The 27,869-nt window shown below is 42.2% G+C and overlaps 1 protein-coding gene across 1 annotated transcript in view; it reads left to right on the top strand.

The window, feature by feature from the left end:
- LOC124595467 (rootletin) overlaps positions 1-27,365 on the top strand; it is a 252,703-nt gene extending 225,338 nt beyond the window's left edge. The window contains exons 30-33 of the mRNA XM_047134220.1: positions 167-412; positions 7,092-7,187; positions 7,293-7,617; positions 27,243-27,365. Coding sequence (XP_046990176.1) covers positions 167-412; positions 7,092-7,187; positions 7,293-7,586 — 636 coding nt within the window. The 3' untranslated portion in view covers positions 7,587-7,617; positions 27,243-27,365. The remainder of the gene's footprint in view (positions 1-166; positions 413-7,091; positions 7,188-7,292; positions 7,618-27,242) is intronic.
- The last annotated feature ends 504 nt before the right edge of the window (positions 27,366-27,869 follow it).

Raw genomic sequence — 27,869 nt, 5'->3', positions numbered from 1 at the left:
CACATTACCTTTTTTCCCGTCACAAGACATATCATATTCTCTAATTCATTATTGTTCATATTAGAGTTAAAACTCATCTGTAGAATATTCTTTCACTGATGTAAGACCAAACCTATTATTGTCTAGTGAGAATTGTGACCCACTTTATGTTTCCCCCTCCATTTAGGTACGTCAGTTAGAAGCAGAGAAACGCAGTTTGGAACGCAGCAGCAAAGCAATGTTGTCAAGCCGAAGCAAGAGCTATGAGCGACCAGAAAAGACGGATACTGCAGAAATTCAAGCAGTGGAGAAGGAGAACCGTGATCTGCGACTGCAAGTGCGGCGGTTAGAAGCACAGCTGGCTGAAAAGGAGTCAGAGCTGGCAAGATTACGTTCACAGCACTCTGACCAGAGACCAGATCGTTCTGCAGAGGTAAGGAAATTAATTGAGAATAAGTTTAAAAGCTGTCACCATGGATCCAACTCGTAATTTTTAAATGGAAGGAGGTCACTGATGCATTACATGGATAAAGAATCACACGAGAATAACAATGGTGTCTTGCATTTGAGTATACCTGTATTCATTCACGAGTTACATCATGTTTTGTACAGAACAAGGCAAATGGTTGTAGCACTTAGAAGCTACAGTATGTGCTTGACATGTTTTCCAACATGATGTAAGGTGGTTGTTATACATTTCAGCCATTCCTCTTGGACTTTAATCAACACGTATACCACAATGCGAACACAAGCATCAGCAGTGTTTTCCCTGAAATATGCAATTTTTGCCTTCACATGTCTGCACAATTAGAAACCTAATAGATTTAAAGCAAGAAGTGTGACAGCCTCTCTCCGGTACCATACATCAAACTGTTTATTTATAACATTGAAAATAATCAATTTTTGACAATGTGATGTAATGTACTGAATACATTTAAAAAAAAAAATGCTCACCAAGTGGCAGCAGGAGAACACACACATAAAAGAAGGTTATACATATACAAGCTTTCGGAGAATGGCTCCTTCTTCCGGAAGAAGGAGCCACTAGCTCCAAAAGCTTGCATAAGTATAACCTTTTTTTATGTGTGTGTTCTCCTGGATATGTGGATATGTCCAGACTGCTAACCCATAATGAAGTGAGCCACCATCATGGTGAAAGAAAGTGGGAACCTGCTGCCTTCAGACAGCAACAGTGGAACCATCTTTGGTTAACAACTGTAGATAACACACTGCTATCAAAGTACCTTGAATGAAGGGCCCAACAATATGAGAACTCTGTATTCCACACAAAACATCACTACAATGCATCAGCTGTCTTTCATGGATCAATCCTGTGATGGTTGACATCCGGCCAATTCGTATAAGAATTAGCTTCATCAGTAAATAGTATGTCATAGGGGAAATGATTGCCTTCATCCAGTATGCATGTCACCCAACCTGCAGACTAGACCCTACGATCCTGATTGTCTCAGTGAGAGATTATAATATTTTCATTTCATAAGAGTGTTATTTATGTGTGGCCAAAATTATCATTATTGGTGCACAGCTAACCCCAATTTCCTGCAAGATGCGGTGAGTACTAAACTGTGGACTGTTACTGAAAATTGCCAGATCAGCAATTGATGTTACTTTTTCTATAGACTTGTAGCGACTGCTACACACTGTCAGTGCAGTCGGTGCGTGCGATGGTCACCCACGTCTAAGTACACACGCGAGTGCAAAATGAAGACAGAAGAATGCCGACCTTATGCAGAGTGCTTTTGCCGCTAGGGTCATGGTGATTCACGTGCAGAGACACGCCTCATTTGCTCTTAGAATAGCAGAGCAACTACCAATTTTTACTCTTTGTTTTTTGTAGAGATTCTGTGACTTGTTGATATAGTAATGCTTTTACACAACTGCGAATGTGGAGAGTTAATAAATCTGTTTGAAGTTCCATTTAATCTTTGATTGTACGGAAGTTGAAGTGCGGGATTTTCCCACATAGTCAAACCTCCCATCAGTGGTGACCCCGAAGTGATTTTGCCGTACAGTATTTGCAAACATGGATGGAACTGTCTACAGTATCACGCCTGGCAGTGCGCCTCCCACACTTTTGGCCCCACAATCCCGTATTGTGGTTTTCTGAGGTGGAGGCAAACTTTTCCTACGCCGGAATAACCACCAATAACAAAAAATTTTCTTTGGTCATAAGCCAGCTCAACCAGCGATGTGCTGTGGAGGTGCAAGACGTAATAACAGCTCCTCCAATGGAAAACATGTATGACAGATTAAAAGCAGAGCTCATACATCATATACCAGCTTCACAGGAAGATTGCTTTCATCTGGTATTGACTCAAGAAGAAATGGGCAATAGGAAACCCTCATAATATCTTTCTGACCTTCACAACAATGTGGACATCGGCATCCTGACAACCTCCTGCACACGATTTGGAGCAACCCTCTGCTGGTCCAGGTAAAAGCTATCATTGCTATGCAGTCGGACATGTCACTGGACGCGGTCGCAGAACTTGTTGACCGCTTTCAAGATGCCATCATGCCATGCTCGCAGGTCACTTCAAGAACTGTTTCTTCCAGTGTTCTGTCAATAACCTCTATGGTGTCACATACTGATTGCGATGCCCTGGCTGCCAAGATGGTCTCTTAAGTGCACAGATGGCAGCTTTGCTTTCACGCGGTAATACAAGCCTCCGTAGGAGGCGTAGCCAACGGCATTTAAGGTGTCGCTCCACTTTGCATACCACGTCAGTTTTGCCCCACAGTTTGCTGGTACCACAACAGATACGGTGAGCAGGCGGAAAAGTGTACAAGGCCATGCACATTCCCAAATGCGAATGATGGTCATCAGTAGGTGCCACTGACTGGCACAACACCTCTCGGCACCTATTTATAATGGATCGGACCTCAGGAATGAAATATCTAATTGATTCTGGATCTGATCTGAGTATTTTACTGAGGAAGTCACTCCGTTGCTGCCGGCCATGCACGGCAGTCAACTTATCAGCTGCTAACAATACAGAGATCCCAACTTATGGTACATGGCGTGAGGATGTGAATCTAGGCCTGCGCAGACAGTTAACATGGAATTTCACAGTAGCAGATATGGCTGAGGCAATAATAGGCGCTAACTTCTTAGCATATTTCAAACTTTTGCTTACGTATCTAATGCCTGCCTTATGAACAGCCGTAATGGTCTGACAGCCGTTGGATATCTCCACGATGCTAGAACCAGTAACATCAAGCTTGTGCAAGTAGCAAATGAAGAGTACCACACAATTTTGCAAGATTTTCCAGCCTTAACTAGACCACCGGGAGTGCCACAGCAGGTGTTGCACGACACTGTCCACGACTACTGATGGACCACTTGTGTCATGTCACCCACGCAGATTAGTGCCCAGGCGCCTTGCAGTAGCGCAAAGGCAGAGTTTGATCTTATGCTGAAGGAGGGACTCATTTGCCCATCATCCAGTCCGTGGGCATCAACATTACACCTAGTACCTAAAAAAGGTGGAGCCTGGCGTCTTTGCGGCGATTACCAAGTGCTCAATGGCAGGGCTATTCCTGACTACAACCTGGTACCGTTATTACGTGACTACAGTCATGATCTTCATGGCTCAACAATATTGAGCGTCATTGATTATGTGAATGTCTACATACAAATCCCAGTCATGCCAGAGGACATTCCCAAGATGGCTATAATTACACCCTTCAGATTTTTCATATCAAAGTTTATGACATTCAGGTTGCAGAATGCTGCACAGACCTGGCAGCAGTTTATAGATTCCATCTTGTGTGGGCTACCTATCTGCTTCACATAGCTGGACGATACGTTGGTCTATTCGTAAACCAGAGAACAGCACCATAGTCACTTATGTGAGGTTTTTAAATGGCTGGAGAAGTACGACGTAGTTTTAAACACTGCAAAATGCATTTTTGGCCAGCCTTAAGTTGAATTTCTGGGCCACCGCATGTTGTCCTCTGGTTCTGCACCAGTACCAGAAAAAGTAGAGGCCATCTTACAACTACCAAAGCCTACCAGCGAAAAGAGCTATGCGGATACCTCGGGATGCTGAATTTTTACCGGCGCCATTTACCACGTGCCGCCGAGCAACAAGCACCGTTAAATGCAGCACTATGAGGCGCATGGGTATGAGATAATGCTCCCGTGCAATGGACTTGCTGCACATTTCCAGATTGACCAACATGGTGGCCGACTGCTTATCCAGAATATCTGGTGTTTCACAACCACTGAATATGACAGAACTAGCAGTCACGCAGCAAGAAGACCCTGAACTACAAGCAATATTACGCGACGACAAAACTTCGATAAAATTGCAACTGGTCGACATTCCAGGCGAAACTGGCAAGGTCTACTGCGATGTACTGCACGGCAGATCACAACCATATGTATCGACCGCATTCCACCAAATAGTGTTCAATAACCTCCATAACCTGTCACCCTGGAGTGTACCCAATGGTTTCGCTGGTGTCAAAGAGGTTTGTGTGGCTGGACATGGACAGAGATTGTCGTCAGTGCAGTAGAGCTTGCCTGCACTGCCAGTTATGCAAAGCTGCCCACCACATGCATGTTCCAATAGGGGAGGTCCCAGATGGCAGTGCGCATTTCGCTCACATTCATATGGACGTGGTAGGACCACTGCCTCCCTCAGATGGCCATCACTATTTAATGACAATGATTGACAGGTACATGCGTTGGCCAGAAGCAGTACCTACGGATCACATTTCAGCAGAAATGCTAGCAGCAGCTTTCACGTCAACATGGCTCACCAGATTCGGTTGCCCTGTCCCTATTACAACCAACAGGGGGAGACAGTTTGAGTCTGAATTGTTCATGCAGGTAGCCAAGTTCTGTGGATACTCGCACCATAAGACCACAGCCTACCACCTGGCTAGTAATGGCATGCTGGAAAGATGGCACCGCACTTTAAAGGCAGCACTGATGTGCCACAAGAACACATGAATGTCAGCACTGCCCATTGTCCAACTTGGTCTGAGGACTGTGTTCAAACCAGACATTGAGGCTTCACCAGCAGAGCTTGTATATAGAGAGTCACTGCACCTATTGGGTGAATTCGTCGACACCACACAGATATGCGACGTTAACGATCAACCACAATTCCTACGTCATTTACATAAGACTGTGGACTGCATGGAACCAGTGAAAGCCACTAGTCACGGACAGCACACAATGTTCGTGCATAAGGATCTGGACACATGCACGCATGTTATGCTTCGCACGGAAGCCGTCAAACTGCCACTGCAACCACCCTACACTGGACCACACCTTTTGCTGTGCAGGAGTTTACATACCATGGACAGTCTCATTAATGGCAAACAAGCTATAATTTTGGTGATTAGAGTTAAGTCGGCATACGTGTTCAAAGAGGTGCTGACTACACTGCCAAAGAATTCGGGAGAGGAGAAGGAAGGGACTACAATCCATCCTCCCATTCCACCACCACCTCATCCACATCAAGACGAAGCAAAATTCACGACTCGCTCAGGAAGACACGTTCATTTTCTTGCCAGGTACAGAGAAGACTTACCATGCTCCGCTCTCACCAAAGGGGCTCCTACAGTGAATGCTGCACACTGACACTACAGTCAGCGCATACAATAGTCACTCACGTCAAAGTTCGTGCTTGAGTGCGAAATGAGGACAGAAGAATGCTATCGTTAAGCTGAACGTTTTTGCCACTCGGGGTGCAGCGATTCGCATGCAGCGACACGCCACATTTGCTCTTAGAATAGCAGAGCTACTACTGATTTTTATTCTTTGTTTTTTGTGGAGATTCTGTGAATCATGTTTTCATAGTAATGCTTGTACACTACTACGAATGTGGAGAGTTAATAAATCTGTTTGAAGTTCCATGTAGTCTTTGATTGTACAGAATTTCAAGTGAGGGATTTTCTCACATAGTTGTACCTCCCATCAGACATTTTGGGTCATGCAGCTTCCAGTTTTTCTGCAACAAAGCCACCAGTTCCATGTGATTTTGTGAGAATTTTCACCTCTGCAGTGTGGTAATGAGGGGTCTATCATACTAGAAGGGGTTGAAACCCTGTGCATTAACATGGGTACTCATCTCTCCTGATATCTGGACAATCTTAATGCATTCAGCTTGTGTTCACATCATCAGCTCTCATGTCACATGTACACCCCAACCTCCCTCCCCCCCCCCCCCCCCCAAAATGCACGCATGCGCGTGCACACACACACACACACACACACACACACACACCAGTCATAACTAGAATTAATAAAGCTGTGCCAAATGAAAGGCACCAGTGCTTGTTTTATCCTCAAATCTTCTCTTCTGTCCCTGGAAAAAATGGCACAATACAGAATTGTCCAAAGACAGTAGGAAATAATGTACATAAGTACAAGCTCGTTTTGTTTTTAGTAATATCCCTTTAAGTAACTGCTGTGGTATAACTATAGCTCTATAATAAAGACTACCCAAGAGAAAGAGCTTTGCAATTCAGTTTTGAAACACACAAATTATTGACATACACTATTGTGGAGTATAATGTTGTCCATAAGGGCTCTTTTTTAATTCATTGTGCACATTTAAACTAACAGTCTCATGGGAATGATGTCATTCCTTGAAATTTTTGAGACTGTAGTGCCCACCCACTTGGGAGGAAGGCAATTCAGATCCCTGTGTGGCTGTCCAAGCTTCAGTTTTCTGTGGTTTTCCTAAATTTAATTAAGACAAATGCCAGGATGGTTCCTTTGAACAGGACATAAGATTTCCTGCCCCATTCATTCGCAACTCACACTTGTGCTCTGCCTCTAATGACTTCATTGTCAACAGGATGTTGCACACTGATATTCCTCCTTCACTTCCTTTTTATTTCCTTTTTAAAATTACAGTTTTAAAAGTAGAGTATTTCACGATACTGAATGATTAGATGTTGTTATTACTGTGTTTGTATACATTCACAAAGAACTGGGGAGGAGGAGGGATGAGATGACAGGCCCGTTATGCTCTGACGAATGCAGTGTAATTAATGCATCTAATATATGCAGAAAAATAAATGGATGGAGATATATTACTTTTGAATAATACATTACTGAAATCTTATAGCTGGAAAGAGTGAGGGCAGCACAGCTACAAGCAGAACGCCTGTTGGAAGCTCGGGAGCAGTCTCACCGGCAGCAGGTGCTTCGTCTTGAAAATCAGGTAAAACCAACATGACATTTGTTCTGACGAATACAGTTAAATTTGGAAAATTGCTATATTTGTTTGGCACAGCTCATATTTTGAGTAGCAAAGTACATGTTTTAGATCCAATTATTGCGGGAGCAGCTGGCACAAGAAGTGAAGCGGCGGCAACTTTATGTACTACGGAGCTCAAGAACTGGTCGAGAAATGCAGCAGTTAAGACAGGCACTTGGAGATTCCTTACGCACAGTGGCACAGGATCCTGGACTTGATGCTCTCCTGCTGGAGCATGAGACTCGAAAACTTGATACAACATTAGCATCTGCCACAGGCACTTCACCACAACCTCCAACCTCAACCCTTGCTCTTCCTCCACCATCATCACATCACTCATATTCTGATGGGCAACCAAAGTGATCTTAATGTCTGTTCTAAATGAGATGCACAGGTAATATTTCTTATTAATTTATATCAAGTATTATGTATTATTAAATTTTGATAGCATTTTTGTAGCCTTTAATCCATTTTCAAAATCTTTCAAAAGCCAGTGACTTTAGTCTGAAACTGGTTTGCGATTACAAACAGACCCCCCCACATTAACCCTTGAGAGGGTGCGCTGATTTTCATAACACGAGCAGGCGTGCAGCATACTGTGTACACATGTAAAGAATAGCCATCTTTATGTTATGGTGGTAAATATGTAAGGGGAAAAGCATAGTTTAATCTTAATTTAATTAAACAACAATAAAATAAATGTACATAATATGTGGTGAAACACTGTGTAATTAGACAATAATGAATTAAACTTTTATTTTATCGCTCTGTTGCCATGGACAAATGTTCCCCTTTAGTAATGACCCACTCGAAGTATTAAACAGTGCATTTGCATCAGATCTCAACCACTTGCTTATTCAATTTCTCATTATCTCATAGACAACTGCCTCATTGTGGGACTGTGCTGCTAGCTCACAATGTGGGTAATTTTTTTACATGGATCATATATTTTTTTGACCTAGCTCACTGTTTATTTTATATTACCGCTGCTCACTTGGACATATGACAACACAATTTATCACTGAGGTAGCTGAACCAATAATGAAGGAACAGAGTTAGCTGAATCAGTAATGAAGGAATAGGTATGGGCTATAATTGCAAAACAACAGTGGAACAATGCAAAACAATTTTATTTTTGTTTGGTGCACTTTATACATAGGTGCGACTGCTCGAGGGATGCTACAGGGATACTAAACATGCAACATGCAGTTCTATTATAGCATTAAATCTTTGGGGAAGGCTTTCCACTAATTTTTGGTGTTGGTTGGATTTAGGTCATGGCTTTGATCAGGCTAATGATGTATATCAGCTTGATTTCTTTCAAACCTCAGTGTAGTGTTCCTCCTTGCTCTATGGATAGTAGATGATACAGAAAAGTTTCTAGCAGTTGCCACACTTGGGGAGGCATATTATGGTCTAAAAAGTTGTTTTTACTATTAACTTGAACCAAGACAAAAAAAAAAAAAAAAACAGCTGCAAACCATGAATGACAACCTACATTCACTATAGACACCACACTATCCAGGTCCACTCACACCCACCTAAGTGATTCTTCAATCCATAAAACATATAGACTATTCCACTATTCTTGGAGGAAGCAACTCATTGTGGAACATGGGCTTTCAGAATTTTGTGAGGAAGGCTCTTTACAAAGCACAATAGAAGGTCACCCACTGCACTTTGTTGATCACTTCTGTAACACTCTCAAACTAACTAAGCAAAGTGGGACAGAATTGCGCAGCTCATCTTTGAATCTTTAACATTCCTTCCATTAATACAACTAAGTAACAGTTCCAGATAAATGAAAAATGGTCAAGAACTGGTGAAACATGATTTTTGCATTCAACCTCTTTTGTGCATAAATTACACTTTCTAAAGATTCTCCCAATAAATTTCAATCTGAGATCTGTCTTTCTCATGACTAGATTTATGTGGGGCTGTAATCAAATGATTTCAAATCGGTTGAGCTCTTTTGTTGGCTGGATTATATATATATTTGTCAGGGTCAGTTGCCAATCTTGCCGTCAAACCCTGATTATGCACAATTCTTTGCATTGAATAATAAGCTGTCATGTTCCTGTGTGTCATCTGTGAATAGTACCAAAGAGCTAAAGATTTTATCCACCAGATAATCTACATTACTAAACGGCTAACATGTGGCATGATCCCAGTTTCAGGTTTCATATTCAGTGGCTTTCAAGGGCAACAGAAAGCTGATTTCCATATTTTTACATTTATTGAGTGAATTTAAAAATTTGAAATGCTGTCATAATCCACTCATCATTAATAGCTATAATGTCCACCCCTGGTAGCTGAATGGTCAGCATTACGGAATGTCATACCTAACGCCCTGGGTTCGATTCCCAGCTGGGTCAGAGATTTTCTCCTCTCAGGGACTGGGTGTTGTGTTGTCCTTATCATCATCATTTCATCCCCATCAACACACAAGTCACCAAAGTGGCGTCAACTCGAAATATCGAAATACTTGCACCAGGTGAATGGTCCTTCAGCAAGGTCCAAGCAGGCACATGGGGGGAGGGGTTTATTAGTTATTGGGAGCTCCAACGTTAGGCGGGTGATGGGGCCCCTTAGGGAAATAGCGGAAAGGTCGGAGAAGAAGGCCAGTGTTCACTCTGTCTGCTTGCCGAGGGGTCTCATCCGAGATGTGGAGGAGGCCCTGCCGGCGCCGATAGAGAGCACTGGGTGCACGCAACTGCAAATTGTTGCTCATGTCGGCACCAATGACTCCTGCCGTCTGGGTTCAGAGGTCATCCTCAGTTCGTACAGGCGGTTTGTGGAATTGGTGAAGGCGGAAAGCCTCGCTCGCGGGGTGGAATCAGAGCTAACTATTTGCAGTGTCGTTCCCAGAACTGATCGCGGTCCTCTGGTTTTGAGCCGAGTGGAAGGCTTAAACCAGAGGCTCAGACGATTCTGCGGAGATCTGGGGTGCAAATTTCTCGACCTCCGCTATCGGGTGGAGAAATGTAGGGTCCCCCTGAATAGGTCAGGCGTGCACTACATGCCGGAAGCGGCTACAAGGGTAGCAGAGTACGTGTGGAGTGCACATGTGGGTTTTTTAGGTTAGAGAATTCCCTCCCTAGGCCTGACAAGACGCCTCCTGAAAAGCGGCAAGGTAGGAGTAGGCAAAATGAAACAGGGAATAACAAGATTAATGTGCTAATAGTAAACTGCAGGAGCGTCTATAGAAAGGTCCCAGAACTGCTCTCATTAATAAACGGTCACAACTAGGGACAGAAAGTTGGCTGAAACCATACGTAAACAGTAATGAAATCCTAAACTCAGATTGGAATGTATACCGCAGAGACAGGCTGGACAGTGAAGGGGGAGGCGTGTTTACAGCGATAAGAAGTGCAATAGTATCGAAGGAAATTGATGGAGATCCGAAATGTGAAATAATTTGGGTGAAGGTCACGGTTAAAGCAGGCTCAGACATGGTAATTGGATGTCTCTATAGGCCCCCTGGCTCAGCAGCTGTTGTGGCTGAGCACCTGAAGGATAATTTGGATAATATTTTGAGTAGATTTCCCCACCATGTTATAGTTCTGGGTGGAGATTTTAATTTGCCAGATATAGACTGGGAGACTCAAACTTTCATAACGGGTGACAGGGACAAAGATTCCAGCGAAATTTTTTTAAGTGCTTTATCTGGAAACTACCTTGAGCAGTTAAACAGAGAACCGACTCGTGGCGATAACATGTTAGACCTTCTGGTGACAAACAGACCCGAACTATTTGAAACAGTTAACGCAGAACAGGGAATCAGCGATCGTAAAGCGGTTACTGCATCGATGATTTCCGCCGTAAATAGAAATATTAAAAAAGGTAGGAAGATTTTTCTGTTTAGAAAAAGTGACAAAAAGCAGATTACAGAGTACCTGACGGCTCAACACAAAAGTTTTGTCTCAAGTACAGATAGTGTTGAGGATCAGTGGACAAAGTTCAAAACCATCGTACAATATGCATTAGATGAGTATGTGCCAAGCAAGATTGTAAGAGATGAAAAAGAGCCACCGTGGTACGACAACCGAGTGAGGAAACTGCTGCACAAGCAAAGGGAACTTCACAGCAAACATAAACATATCCAAAGCCTTGCAGACAAACAAAAATTACGCAATGCGAAATGTAGTGTGTGGAGGGCTATGCGAGAGGCGTTCAATGAATTCGAAAGTAAAGTTCTATGTACGGACTTGGCAGAAAATCCAAAGAAATTTTGGTCTTATGTCAAAGCGGTAGGTGGCTCAAAACAAAATGTCCAGACACTCTGTGACCAAAATGGTACTGAAACAGAGGGTGACAGACTTAAAGCCGAAATACTAAATGTATTTTTCCAAAGCTGTTTCACAGAGGAAGACTACACTGTAGTTCCTTCTCTAGATTGTCACACAGATGACAAAATGGTAGATATCGAAATAGACGACAGAGGGATAGAGAAACAATTAAAATTCCTCAAAAGAGGAAAGGCCGCTGGACCTGATGGGATACCAGTTCGATTTTACACAGAGTACACAAAGCAACTTGCCCCTCTTCTTGCAGCAGTGTACCGTAGGTCTCTAGAAGAGCGTAGCGTTCCAAAAGATTGGAAAAGGGCACAGGTCATCCCCGTTTTCAAGAAGGGACGTCGAACAGATGTGCAGAACTATAGACCTATATCTCTAACGTCGATCAGTTGTAGAATTTTGGAACACGTATTATGTTCGAGTATAATGACTTTTCTGGAGACTAGAAATCTACTCTGTAGGAATCAGCATGGGTTTCGAAAAAGACGGTCGTGTGAAACCCAGCTCGCGCTATTCGTCCACGAGACTCAGAGAGCCATAGACACGGGTTCACAGGTAGATGCCGTGTTTCTTGACTTCTACAAGGCGTTCGATACAATTCCCCACAGTCGTTTAATGAACAAAGTAAGAGCATATGGACTATCAGACCAATTGTGTGATTGGATTGAAGAGTTCCTAGATAACAGAACGCAGCATGTCATTCTCAATGGAGAGAAATCTTCCGAAGTAAGAGTGATTTCAGGTGTGCCGCAGGGGAGTGTCATAGGAACGTTGCTATTCACAGTATACATAAATGACCTTGTGGATGACATCGGAAGTTCACTGAGGCTTTCTGCAGATGATGCTGTGGTGTATCGAGAGGTTGCAACAATGGAAAATTGTGCTGAAATGCAGGAGGATCTGCAGCGAATTGACGCATGGTGCAGGGAATGGCAATTGAATCTCAATGTAGACAAGTGTAATGTGCTGCGAATACATAGAAAGATAGTTCCCTTGTCATTTAGCTACAAAATAGCAGGTCAGCAACTGGAAGCAGTTAATTCCATAAATTATCTGGGAGTATGCATTAGGAGTGATTTAAAATGGAATGATCATATAAAGTTGATCGTCGGTAAAGCAGATGCCGGACTGAGATTCATTGGAAGAATCCTAAGGAAATGCAATCCGAAAACAAAGGAAGTAGGTTACAGTACACTTGTTAGCCCACTGCTTGAATACTGCTCAACAGTGTGGGATCCGTACCAGATAGGGTTGATAGAAGAGATAGAGAAGATCCAACGGAGAGCAGCGCGCTTCGTTACAGGATCATTTAGTAATTGCGAAAGCGTTACAGAGATGATAGATAAACTCCAGTGGAAGACTCTGCAGGAGAGACGGTCAGTAGCTCGGTATGGGCTTTTGTTAAAGTTTCGAGAACATACCTTCACCGAAGAGTCAAGCAGTATAGTGCTCCCTCCTACGTATATCTCGCGAAGAGACCATGAGGATAAGATCAGAGAGATTAGAGCCCACACAGAAGCATACCAACAATCCTTCTTTCCACGAACGATACGAGATTGGAATAGAAGCGAGAACCGATAGAGGTACCGAGGGTACCCTCCGCCACACACCATCAGGTGGCTTGCGGAGTATGGATGTAGATGTAGATGGGAGGCCCTAGCCACATGGCATTTCCATTTCCATAGCTATAATGTTATGTTAAAGGTTTAAAACAATATGTCATATATTACAATTAGAAGTCCACCTGCTTAGCTGAGTGGTAACATGTTTGCCTACCATGCAGCGGGCCCGGGTTCGATTACCGGCCGGGTTGGAAATTTTCTCCACTTGTGGGCTGGGTGTTGTGTTGCCGTCATCATCATCATCATCATCACCACCACAGACTCGCAAGTTGCCCAATGTGGCATCACCTGAAATAAAGACTTGCAACTCGATGGCCAAACTTCCCCGGGCGGGGCCCCCGGGCCTCCCGGCCATCAATGCCACACGATCATTTCATTTTTACAATTAGAAGCTGTGTATACTGTATTTACTTGAATCTAAGCAGCACCTGAAAAGTGAGACTCGAAATCAAGGGAAAAAAAATTTCCCGAATCTAAGCTGCACCTGAAATTTGAGTCTCAAAATTCTAGGGGAGAGAAAAGTTTTAGACCGCACCTCCAAATAGAAACAAAGTTGGTCCATTGTAACATGAGACACAATTTCGGTCTAATGGATGAAGATACAGCTACAGTAGTTTGATTCAAGACTTAAGCTTAGCAGTTAAGCTTTACCAGGTAGCCATTGCAATACGTCAGGTACTCTGTCTGTATTTATAAGGGTACCCTTCCTCTTTTACGTGCTTCGCCTGGTTTAAATTGATTGCTTATTTTGCTTTGATCTGATAAGTGCCATTCTCTTTGTTATGGGTATTTACGTCTCTCTAAGCTGAAAATGCATTATTGTACTGTGTCATGGATTGTTTGTCACATTCTGGTAATGAGGGGTTACGACCTGTCGCCACTTGCAGCATGGCTTGCTTTTGTGCGCACTACTGCCACTTACAATAAAAAAAAGAGAGGAACAGTCTCATTAGCGAAACAATGGCAAGAGACTGCTATTTATTGTTACTTACACTGCTTGCTTTCTTTAATAATGATCAACAAGAACCAAATAACAGACTGCATGTGGTAGAAGATGTTCTGAATGAGAGTTTAGCGAAAATTTTTCTCCGTTTGGAAAGCTCTGCAGATGCCTCTTTTGTACATTACATTCTGCACAAAAATTAGAGTCATCTTAGATTTAAAAATCTAATCAGCTGCTGTGCTTCATTTCTGGCTGTATCACTATTCAGCATAAAAATAATACAAATATAAACATGACATGATATGTATATTCTTCCGTGTTTGCTATTGTCTCACTCTAGTTTCGTAGTTTATTAAGCAAACAGGATTTAAATGAGATAGCAGCAAACACGAAAGAATACATGGCATAATGTTTACATTCGTATTATTCTTATGGTGAATGCATATGGTTCACGATTCATAGAAGTTCCTATTAGCAACCATCTCGTCACAGGTAGGAAAAAATTCAAAGCGTAGAGTTGGCCATATTGACATACATCCCAAACGGTCTTCCCAGTCGGATGTTCATCGTAGATTTTTAATGATGACTTCAAATGCAGAGTGTGTTGTCGTTGTCTTCAGTTCGTAGACTGATTTGGTGCAGCTCTCCATGCTTTTCTATCCTGTGCAATGCAGAGTAGCAGAACTTATAAAATAGGAATGAAAATAACTTACAAATTAAATGCTGAAATGTAAAACAAAATTTTATTAGGTTTGTAATATATCTTATACGAAATGTTTAAAATATCAGTCATGATTCTGAATCACTATACTCGATTCTTTGTTGCTCATTTCTTCATACAGATCATCTTCCTCCATACCATCTAGTGCATTGGATATTGAACATTTTTTAAAAGCTTGTTGCACAGCCTGATTTGGAACACACTTCCATGCATCATAAATCCATTGGCACACTTGCGACAAACTTGTGCAATTTACATGTCCTGTTGGTGTCAGTTGTCTGTCGCTTTTCGAAAGCCAGTCTGTGTTCATACTTTTAAGCTTATCCTTAAATGATTTATTCAGACAGATGTCAAGTGGTTGCAGAATTGATGTCATCTCACCTGGAATTACCGCCACGTCCATTTTGCTTTCCTCTAATTTTTGTTTTACTGCAGGTGTTATATGGCCTGCGTACGCATCTAATACCAACAGACTGCGCTAGGACGATGATTCCACACACGCCTAATCCATTCCAGCACCATGTCCTCCGAAAACCACCCAGTTTCGTTTGCTGGTACAATTACAGTTTTTTTAAACACTTCCAATTTCGGTAAACTTTTGCTTGAAAACTATGAATGGGGGTAATTTATGTCCATCTGCTGTGCAAGCAAGCATGACGGACATCCGCTGTTTTTCACTGGTTGATGTAAGAACACTTAGGTCTTTCTTTCTTTTGGCGTCAACCGTATAATTTGATGGCAGGTCAAAATACACGGGAGTTTAGTCAGCATTTCCTATCTGACTAAGAACATATTGCTTTTCTGTGCGCCGCCTAATTATCAAGCGCTGAAATTCTACAAGTTTTTCTTCATAATTTTTCGGCAGCTTCTGTGCCCAGCACTTAATAAACAGATCAATTCAGCTGCGACTAGCCTTAAAATTTTTGATTTTTTGCTCTCTAGCAATTTCATTGCCTTAATTTTTAAAATTTCGGCATTCACAGGCAGGAATTTCTGAAGCTCTTCCATAACAAATTCATTTAAAATCACTTCTAGTACATAGTATCGGCCACACTTTGACCCACTAAATGCTTTTCTGCTACTTGAACATTCAAATAATTTGTCTCCCTGCTGTCGCCATCGCCTGACGTTACTCTCATCAATCCCGTATCACAGACCTGCAACACAATTAGGACTTTGTTCTGCAAAAGAAATAACTCCCTTCTTGAATTTGGCACTATTATGAAAGCGCTTGATTATGGTTCACTAACACCAAACAAGCACTTAACGAAATTCCACAAAAGCAATAGGTGCCGCTACGTGAAATCTTAATGAGCCCCAGTGTATCAACTCGTGCAACAATCCTAAAGCCTTGTGCATTGTTGGTATTTTTATGTAAAGAAATTTATTTTTGTTGCTATGAATATTTGAAAGGCTGCTACATTCGAAGATGAACAATACAGAATTTCTATTTACTTCGTTGGAGAATCTATGAAAATGCATTGGTCGAAACTTGGGGCGGAGAAAAAAGCTCGTCTTCTACCTTTCTTTTTAATTTATTTACTGACGCAGAGGTTTTGGCACCATTATTTATCTTTGTGCCAGCAAACATGCCTGTGAAGCGCTACTCAAATTCGATGGCAGAATTTAGTTTTGGCGGCACTTACCAACATTTTTCAGAACTTCCGCTTACTTTGCACTTGATTCTAAGCTGCAGGCGGTTTTTTGGATTACAAAAACTGGAAAAAAAATGTGGCTTAGGTTCGAGTAAATATGGTATGTCCTGAGGCATGGTGCGCAAATTACCCAGACTATTTTCATCCAGTATTTGAGAATGAGAGCACGTAGTGACTTTCAACAAACTTCACATATAATTTCAAACCATCAACAAACTTTTTCTTGCTGACACCCCCACAAACTGGTCAAAGATAGAAAATTTATTACTGACTACATCTTTGCTGTTCATTCATGGGTGTGCGTGTTTTTTAAAAAAAATAGGGTGGAGCCCCATCATACCTGCACTGGCATGGTGACCGTAACAAAAGTTGTACTGTCACCTATGGGTTTGTAGTGTTTAATCAAGGAATTCGTACGATGCGTCTGTGATGTCACATAGGCCTTGCCGGCCGCTGTGGCCGAGCGGTTCTAGGTGCTTCAGTCCGGAACCATGCTGCTGCTACGGTCACAGGTTTGAATCCTGCCTCGGACATGGATGTGTGTGATGTCCTTAAGTTAGTTAGGTTTAAGTAGTTCTAAGTCTAGAGGACTGATGACCTCAGATGTTAAGTCCCATAGTGCTTAGAGCCATTTGAACCATCACCTGGGCCTATCAGGGGATAGAGTTGGTCGAAGGGTAGTGGTTTTGAAGGGCAGAGGGGAGAAAGTGCCAAGGGAAACAAACCTCTGCGATAGTCGCGTCAGGTTGTGTCTGCAGCAGATCATGCAAGGGTCAGATTGTATTAGAATGCACTAATGATTGGGTATATGTATTGGTACCTAGTGTAGTTTATGTTGGAAATGTGTTATACTTCCCTGCAATTGCCAGTTCTTTTGACTGCGGCTCAGATAGCAGTACTAGTCAGTGTCTGTTATGCAGGGGCTCGCTTTATTGTGTGTTTGCATGATAGCATAAATAGTCCCTAAGGAGCAGTGTCTTTAGGCCCTTGTGTTTCCATCTTTAGCTGTGATCATAGTTCCCCAGATTTTGGATGTGAGGGTTGACCGAGTGACCAGATTTTCTATACTGCTGTGTGGGTGTGGCATGTTTTTTGAACACCTCTGAGAGAGTCTTCAGATTGTGTTTGTTGTGAAGAACCACTATACGAGTATGTCTGGTAGCGTTGCTTATGATGCATAGAATTTTATTCTGTATTTTCTGAAGGCAGTTAGGTATTGTAGCTGCTGCATATCCACTCCTGTCGAACATTGGGTATAGTTGTTTAAGCCTCGTGTTAGCTCTGTTGGTCATGTATGAATGTGGTGCCCCAAAGTAAGCTTCCTCTCGAGTCAGATGCCGAGGTATCTGACTTTTGCACAGAAGCATATTGAGCACTTTTATAGCGTTATCTGTCTACAGTAAACAGAACTGCCTTGCACTTCTCAACATTTACTTTTTAATGCACTATCCAAGTGCTGTCTGTAGTCCCCTGATAATGTGCGATGGATTACAGTCTTGCACAAAGACGGCAGTGTCATTCGCATAGGTGGCTACCATCATGCTGCGTGTTGTTGGGGTATTATTAATGCTTGGATATGTTATGCTGAGATTGTTTGCTCTGAATGTGCATATTGAAACATCTGTTTGTGAGCAAGACATATGAGTCCAATGAGGAACCCAGCATCTATGAGTTTGCGTATGAGGCCATTGTGCCAGAGATGATAAAAGGCTTTTTTGATGTCTAAGAACACAGCCCCAGTTGCTTTCTTCATGTTGTAGCCATGTGTTATGTACTCTACCACTCTTAGGAGTTGTTGTGTTGTGGAGTGGTGATTCTGGAAACCGAATTGCTCCGTACACAGGGTATTATTGTCGATACTAAACCAAGTGCATCATTTTAGTATTACGTTCTCAACAACTTTCGCTCAGCAGGCTGATATGGCAGTAATTTTGTGGGAGGGGGTGGTCTGTCCCTGCCTTCATGAACATCAGGACTTTGGCCGCCTACCAATAGGCAAGGAAGTGTTGGTGTTGTAGGATGGCATTTGTGATGCGTGCAAGTTATTTATTAGCTTTAGGCATGAGCTCATGGAGGGCACAGCTCTGAACGCCATCATGACCATGGACTTTCCTAGGTGAAGATTGCTCAGTAGAGCATGTAATTTCATGAATGATCGTGCGTTCGATTTCAATGTGCGCTGGCTGGACTATAAGACGTGTAACCACCTGGTTAGCTTGAAATGTGAACTCTGGATTGGAAGACATCATATTCAGTGTTAAAGACACTGCTAGTGTGGTGGTCATGAGCTCTGCTTGCTCCTCCGCAGAATATGTGGGGCCGTCCGAACCCTGTAGCATTGGTATGTAGTGTTTTCCTGTTGTGAAGTGTCGAGCTAGCTGCCATATGCCAAGATACATGGTATCGAGCCCAGCACATTTTTGGTTCCATTGTGTGGCTTTAAATGTTCGTATTTTATTCCATATGATACCCTGGAGCCTGTTAATGTGCAGTTTATACAGTGGGCACCTGGTGTTCTGCCAGTCTCTCCTGAGACGGTTTCTCAATGAGATAAGGTCTAGAATCTCTGGGAGCAGCGCCATAGAGTGGTGTAGCTATTCATACTGTTTATCAAGACTGTACCAACTACCACAACTACTACAACCAACTAACTACTGTATCTGTACTACTAAGCAGACTGAATCCAACTCAAGGGCGCAGCATTCATTTGCTGGGTATGGGCTGTGTGATCCTGGGGTTCCCGAGCTGTGGCTGGATGATCCCTGGGTTCCCGAGCTGCGGACTGGTATGCACTGCCAGGCCTCTTGTCGCCGTAAGCTCTAGGCATGCTTCAGTGACCCGTGTGTGCGGCGTGTCAGGGAATGGCGATCTTGGCTTGATGGCTCAGATGGTAAAATCCTCCAGAACAAAAACCTCAATCTCATGGGCTTCTGCCCAGTGATGAGATGCATGGCTTTGAGGTGGAACAGTGTCATTACTGGACACCCTCTGGAGAGACTGCTGCTTCCCAGTTGTATAAGACTTACCCATGCCCACAGGGCTCTGTCTAGATGGACTTTTATTTCCCTAGCTGCATGTCAACAAGTGACGAACCTACGAAAGGCCAAAAGCCTTGGGGAATGTGCCATTGAGACTGAGCTCCATACCACTGAAAACTAAAGTAATGGTGTTTTGATGTGCAGAAACAAGGCAAACATCCCCAAAGAAGACTTAAAAGTTGAGTGGGCCCTAGAAGGCATTGTAGATGTGCAGAATATCATTAAAAGGTTGGAAGGTGATGTAATCAAACCCAACAGATTCATCCTCACTTTTAATAGTGCGAAACTCCCGTACTGTGACTCCATGTCCCCAGCCCAGTGCACTGTTTTAAATGCCAGCACTTCGGCCACACCTGTCTTGGATGTAAGAGAGATCCCACTTGTGGCAAATGTGGTAAGGCTGCCCTGAAAGAGTCAGATGCTCATCTCCTCCAAAGCTTGTGAATTGCTCTGGGGCTCACCTCACCTGGATTAGAGTCTGCTGTGTCTTCCTGGAAGAACAGAAGATACAGAAGATCAAAACGGCAAAATGTATCCCCTATGGTGAGGCCAAAAATATCGATGAGGCCATGCAGCCCCCCTTGTTTGCTACATCCTTTGCTTTGGTTGTTAAACAACTAGTTCAGAAATCCAAAATTGCTACACAGACAGTGTCAGCACTAGTATCTGCATTTGTCATCACAATTTTTCTTCTGCAGTTACTTTGAAGCCTATACTTCCTCCCAAAACATCAGATAAGGCCACGGTAGGCGATGATGCAGAGATCCCTGCTCCTCCAAAGATACAGTTTGGTCCTCTGTCCAGCACTGCCACTACCACTGCCACATTTGTGGCTCTGAAGCCTACCCAGGGCAAAAAATCAAAGACAGAGGCAAAGACTCGGCTACTGATGGAGGCTAGAGGTAAGCAGTCTTACAATTTCAACATTGCTCTCTCTGACATTCTCATAATTCGTGTTCTGAGTTGATGGAGCTTGATGTTGGCCTAGGGCACTTATCTTGCCCCAAAACCGAGTCTCAACCCCAAGACTGTGCCTCAACCCCTACAGGCTCAACCCCTGATAAACGACTCCCTTACTGCAGTGGAATGTTAGTAGTTTCAGTACACATGTAGAGGAATTGAAACTCCTGGAAAAGTTTACAAGAAACACATTTTAAAGCCACTGATGCCCCCACTCTTGGGGGCTATACCCTTCACCGAAAGGATGACCTGACTGAGGGCAGAGCCAAGTGTGTTACTGTGTTTGTCAATTGCACACACCACTCCTCTGCTCCTTCCTTGGTTACTGACCCAGAAGCAGTAGCCATTGCTGTTCATATGGCTCAGAAGATCACTATCTGCTCCCTGTATTTACCTCCAAAGGATGGCGTAGACTCCGAGGCTCTCGCAGGCCTTATTGCACAACTCCCCTGTCCATTTTACCTACTGAGTGATTTCAGTGCCCATAATGTATTGTGGGGATCAAACTATACTTGCCCCAGGGTTCGATACATGGAGAACCTCATATCTTAGAGCTGTGTGTCCTCAACATAGGCAGTCCCACTCATTCCTCGGTTGCTACTGGGTTGACCTTGCCATTGACCTGTCTTTCTGTTCTGTAACCCTTGCAGACTCTGCACAATGGGAAGCAACTGATGACCTCCATTCCAGTGACCGCTTCCCACTGTGAATCTGCCTACTGGATGAAGGACTACTTGAACAGAATCCAGGAAGCCACCAAAATGTATGGTCAACTGGGCTAACTGGATGCTATTCAGCCAGCTGGCTGTGTTTGAACACCACGACAGGATCCAAGAATGGATGGACCACATCACACAAGTGATCTGTCATGCCAACAACTTATCCATCCCTAAGCCTTCAGGTGATCCAAGGCTTGATACATAATTAAGGAGAGCAAGAAAAGGTCATGGCAAGTGTTTCTGGACTCCATCAGCCATCATGTTCAACAAAAGAATGGGAAACCATCAGGAAGATTTTTCTGGTAAACGAATGTGTTTACCAATAGCAGTAGTGCTGGAACAGGAGTGTCTCCAAACAATTCCTGGAGACATCACTCAGATTATGGTAGAGCATTTTGCAGTGGCTGCTTCCAATGACAGCCAGAATCTGGAATTTTGCCACTATAGTGTGACTGCAGAGGGGAGCAAGTTGGACTTCAGATAACACAAATCTGAGTCTTACAACTGATCTTCCTCCTTGTGGGAGCTGTAATTGGCATTATCTGAGACTCCTTGTACTGCACCTGGTCACAACTAAATCCAGTACTGCATGCTTCGGCATTTTCCAGTGGCTTCAAAGGAAATCCTCTTTGAATGTTTGAATTTGATAGGGCAGACAGGTCACTTTCTCAGACCTTAGAGAGAGAGAGAGAGAGAGAGAGAGAGAGAGAGAGAGAGAGAGAGAGAGAATTTTGATATCTCTATCTACATGTCCCATTAGTCAACGGAGTGTCACCTTAATGAACTATGTAGGAAAGACTCTGGAGCGATTGACGGTTTTAACCACATGCCTCTATGGATACTGCAGAGGACCAGAGTGATTTTAGGTTTGGTGGTGTACAGGAGATATTGCACTCATGCATATATTTTTAATACATTATTTTACGACATTTTAATGGAGCACCACAACTCTACAGCTGCCTTCAAGGATCGGTCGAAACAGAGGGACTCCATTGGTTGTCCTGTCGTTTTCCCTGAACGTGTCCTCGGGGTCCAACTGCCTCGAGACTTTACTGTCTTCAGCACAGAATTATATGTGATCTTGCAAGTATTGGAGCAGATGAGGTGTGCTTCAAGTGCTAAATTCTTTGACTGTTCCAATTCTCTGAATGTCCTTCACTCTGTACAACACTTGTAGGCAGGAGATAAAGTAGTCCAGAATATCCAAGACACCCTCCTCCAACTACTATGGCTAGGGATGGAAGTCTTTTTACTTGGTACCAGCACACATGGCTACTGCTGGGAATGAAAGGGGGGATGCAGCAGCTAAGGAGCTGTACTGTGATTCTCAATTATTTCAGTGTGCCATCCCCCTATATGCTATCACATTGCTGTTGAGGTACAGAGTCTTGCATCAGTGGGAAGGCCATTGGTTGTAAGTGACAGACAGTAAGCTGCATGTGTTAAAGCTCACTACACAGCCTTGGCATACCTCCTTTCAGCCATGAAGATGGGATGCAGTTGTCCTTACGCACCTTCACATACACCACAGCCCTCTGCTGCATGGCTTCTTGCTTCAGCAAGAGGATCCTGCAATGTGTGGTGCTTGTCGCGTACAGATCACTGTACGCCACATTTACTAGGCTGTGTTTTATTTTCAGACCAGAGGGCAGTGGCAGATTTTCTGGCAGTTCTGCCCTCTGTTTTAAGTGACATTGAAACAAATGTCATTAGAGTTTTGAGGTTTTGTGATCTATCCAACCTGTTTCTGAAAATTTTAGGGAGATATTCTTGTTGTGTTAATAGGTGACTGACTCACACGTTTTTTTTTTTTTTTTTTTTTTTTTTTTTTTTTTTTTTTTTTTTTTTTTTTTTTTTTTTTAACTGGTCAGGGAGTCGCATATTCCTGTGCCATTGTTTTAGCTCCTCTGTCTCTTTACTTCTGTTTTCATCTAATATGTAGCACCTTTCACTGTATCTCCTTCATTTTGTGGCATATGATAGGAAGTGATTGTGTGGGTCAAGGCGAGTGAGGTAGGAGTGAATGAGTGAGTGTGTCAACATTTTTAGCGCTTTTACACTTATTCATTTTTTCAATATTAGTAAGGGCGCTAATAATGTTTTCATTGAGCACACATACACCCCAACAACAACAACAACAACATGCACCTCAAGCCTTGAAAATGGTCTCAATTTGAGAAGGAAAAGAGTCCAAGATTTTCTTCAGGTACTCCATTTGCCACTGAAGCCATTCATTAATTGATTATTAGATCTTGTAAAGCTACCAAATTGTGGTGATGTTGATTTCTATATTTCATCCACTGCTCCACATACTCCCAGACATTTTCAGTTGGGTAAGGATTGGATGGGTTTGCTGGCCAGTCAAAGTGTCTGTTTCTGAGTGTTTATCAAATCAGAAACATGCACAGGGAGCCCTTTGCACATGGCTCCTGTCATCAGCTGTTTGTGCTTGCTGCAACAAAAGAAGTCCTAAATCATTCCTCTTGGAGCACAATGGTATTCTAGTTACAATTTTTGACTGATCACCTTTAAATAAAAACTTATACACCTCCAATAAATTTACATGCTTGATTTATTAATGGTCTGCACTAAAACTGCTGTAACTTCCTCTCCCCCCCCCCCCCTCCCTCTCTTGCTCTTCGTGTGTATGGGTGGTTGGGGGGGGGGGGGTGGTAATAATCCAAAATGATAAATTCATTGTTGAGACAGTTACTTCAGTTAATGTACAATGACAAATTACATATTCACCCATTTTTAAGTGCAACATAATGCCTTACAAAAATAAGAACAATGTTTGATATCCATTGAATTTTAACAAATTTAGTTTTTCTATGTAAAATCTTGTGAAATATGATCTGCAAACAGTTAGTTGTTAAAAAACTTAAGATTTCTTCCTTCTTGCATAATTACTTCAGTTGCTAACATTTACAAGAGATCTCACTCGGAAGTAATCTATTTTAATTTAGTTGGTTCTTAGTAAATTATGGTATACATTAGTGAACAGATATATTATTACTTTGTCATTTCTTCCCAGTAGCATAAATACATTATTGTAGGTTATTAAAATTTTGTGATATTCACAAAACACACGGTATTTAACATCAGTTAGCATACAATTCATGATTATATCTTACAATATTAAATAATAAAAAATAAATGTGAAATGTAGTCACATAAAATAGCATAAACAACCCAATATTGAATTGATATATTTTCTAAACCCTTTTACTGCTATGGGCTTGTATACGTATCCTGCTACACCATTTCCCAGGCATTTTGGACTTATATAAGTGCACCATTTAGATTTTTCTACAGTACTATGGACATCCGAAAGCACCTTGTACCACTGGCCTCTCACTGTTGTGGACTAGTTACTTCCATATCCCAGTTTTGAAGTTTTATCATACAACATATGTGCCTCATTGTGTTCTATCATTCGCAGAAAACTATGTTTCAATATCTTGAATCATTTATGGGATATGACAATTTTATGACCACGTTATTTGAGATGCACAGGGACATGAATGGACATGTCACATGCGAGCGTCCTTCATATATGAAACCCAATAACTTGGGAACAAAATGAGATATACTTCTGCTCTTAATTTTAAATAAAATTTTTGATATCTTATCTACATTTCATTGACTGCTGTGTATGAGCTAAACTCAACCACACACAAAGTTTACACAGTGCATTTTTACTCTGTGAACTTTTTAAAATTTCATGCAAAGTTTCATTTAATTTGATGCAGTGCAGTAAGTGTGATGGACAATGAAAAGAAATTCAGTTCTTTATCGAGTGAAGGTATCAGACTTTAAGATGTGCAAATTTTTTACACCTAATTGTTTTTTAAAAATTGGGTGATACGCGTGTCATATCATCCAGAACACTGTCCCTCTAGCATTTGGCAAGCAGTACAGCCATAACAAAAGCAGCCTCAGAACAGGATACAAAGACCTCATCTGCAGCAGCATAAGGATTAAACAGGTGTATGGTGTAGTACTATAAATTAGTCTCAGTATGTTATATTACATAACTTTTGTTCATCAGGCGATGCTATACACTTAATGTCAGCTGTTATCCATTTTCTATGTTGTTTGGTCTATTGTAGACTTGCAGCTTTATGTGGTGCTGTGAACAATAGCTTTTTGTGAGCTACTCGACTCCAAATGGCCATTGCATGCAGTTCCATTCACAATGTTCACTCATGAATTGGTTGAGGCAGATGTGTCAAATTTGAAACCTTTAGTTATTGCCAAGGTGTGACACTCCATGTCCCTGTTGACCGGGATCTTTTTACAATCACTGTGCTTAAGCTCTGTTACATAGCTGTGAGTGGTATCTAATAATGATTAACTATGTATTTTTAGATTTTTTGTCAGTTCTGTTTCAATGTTGGATGCTGATTTATGGTCACTCATTTTGTGTTCAGAATGTTTACTGCTATTCTGAATTTTTGACAGCAACATTTACACTGAGGTGACAAAAGTCATGGGACAGCGATACACACATAAACGGATGGCAGTAATATTGTGTACACAAGATATAAGAGGTTATTGCATTGCTGGAGCAGTCATTTGTGCTTGGTGATCTGTGTGGAAAGATTTCCGACGTGATTATTGCCGCATGGTGGGATTGAAACTTTGAACGCAGAATGGTAGTTGAAGCCTAGACCCATGGGACATCCTATTTCTGAAATCATTGGGGAATTCAATATTCTGAGATCCACAGTTTCAAGAGTGTGCTGAGAATACCAAATTTCAGGCATTACCTCTTACCACGGACAACACAGTGGCCGGAGGTCTTCACTTAATGACCGAGAGCAGCATTGTTTTCATAGATTTGTCAGCGCTAACAGACAAGCAACACTGCATAAAGTAAACACAGAAATCATTGTGCGATGTGAAACGAACATATCCATTAGGACAATGCTATGAAATTTGGAATTAATGGGTCATGGCAGCAGACAACCAACATGAGTGCCTTTGCTGACAGCCCATCATCTGCAGTGCCTCTCCTGGGCTTCTGACCATATCATTGGACCGTAGACAACTGGAAAACCGTGGCCTGGCCAGATGAGTACCGATTTCAGTTGGTAAGAGCTGATAGTAGGGTTCGAGTGTGGCATATACCCCCGCCAAAGCTGTGGACCCAAGTTGATGGCAAGGCACTGTACAAGCTGGTAGTGGCCCGACAGTGTTGTGGGCTGAGTTTACACGGAATAGACTGGGTCCTCTGGTCCATTGGCTACTTTTGGAGACCATTCTCAGCTATTCACGGACTTCATGTTCCCAAAAAACAATGGATTTTGTCTGGATGGCAGTGCATCATGTCACAGGGCCACAACTGTTCACGATTGTTTTGAAGAACATTCTGGAACATGAGTCCCATCAAACATTTATGCGACATAATCGAGAGATCAGTTCATGCACAAAATCCTGCACCGGCAACACTTTCATAATTATGAACGACTACAGAGGATGCATAGCTCAATATATCTGCAGGGGACTGCCAATGACATGTTGAGTCCGTGCCACTTTGAGCTGCTGCACTAAGCCAGGTAGAATGAGGTCCAGCACTATATTAGGAGGTATCCCATGACTTTCGTCACCTCATTGTATATGGCAGTGTTGCTAATATTGCCACTGAAAAGAGTTTCATAATTTAAAGTACAGATGAAAGCTACTAATTAATCATATGTAAGTAGTTAGTAGAGTCTGTTGTGTGCATTCCAAGATCATCTTCCCTGTTTTCCAGTTTCTGATGGAAGTGAGCTGGTGTCACTTGTGTGTCACAGGTATTGATATGTAGTCTTTCCTCAAGTTCACCAGAATCCTCAGATTTATTTAGTATGTTGCCCATAATGAAAGTTTTCATATTGTTGTTTACCGCAGAGTCGAAATGTGGACCATAATTCACAATGAAAGGAAACTTAAAACTCATGTGCATGTAGACCTTCCGTTTATTCCTGTGTCTCCTGTGTACCGGTGATGTGTTCTACATATTAAAAATCACTCTGTATGTTAATACTAAAACTTTTACATTGTATTTATGTTTTGCAGCTTTCTGGTGCGTAATGCCCTGCATTTGCTCACCATTCATTGGCAGAGCAACTCCTTCAAACACATCAAGAATTTGTTTCCTTAAATATACTGACATGTACAAGAATATTCTGAACTTCTGTCCAATCACTGCCATTTAATGTGAATCATTTCATAAAAGTTTGCAGAAGCGACTTAGAACAGATTTATAATTTTTATACATTGTTGAAACCCATTGTTCATAGTTAACTCACTGTTTTATAATGAACTTAAGAATGATGTAACAATAGGAGACAAATGTAATATGGTATTTTGGTAGGAGTGTTTTAATATTTCTGCAACTGTTGTATCATTCACGGAGTTATGGCTAGCAAATCCATCCAGTGGAATTGTAATGTATTCTCTTTTTAAAATGACAGCTTTAGTAAGCAGTGGCATGGGAGAAGTAACCTGCGGGGCTAAATACTGCAACTGTATTTGTGGAGCACTGTATACAGTGGAATAACAAGTTCATGGTGATTGTAACTAGCACAAACGAAAAACACTTTTTTACTGCAATTCAGTAATTTTTTAGCAGACACAGAATGTGAATTGTGGCAATTATGTGCACTGACATAATTGTAGGAAAGCTCACAAGTAAGAGTAAGT

The sequence above is a fragment of the Schistocerca americana genome, chromosome 2, assembly GCF_021461395.2.
Source record: "Schistocerca americana isolate TAMUIC-IGC-003095 chromosome 2, iqSchAmer2.1, whole genome shotgun sequence".
NCBI classification, from domain to species: Eukaryota; Metazoa; Arthropoda; class Insecta; order Orthoptera; family Acrididae; genus Schistocerca; species Schistocerca americana.
The sequence above is the reverse complement of the archived record's forward strand: the minus strand, read 5'-3'. Positions and strand labels throughout refer to the sequence as shown.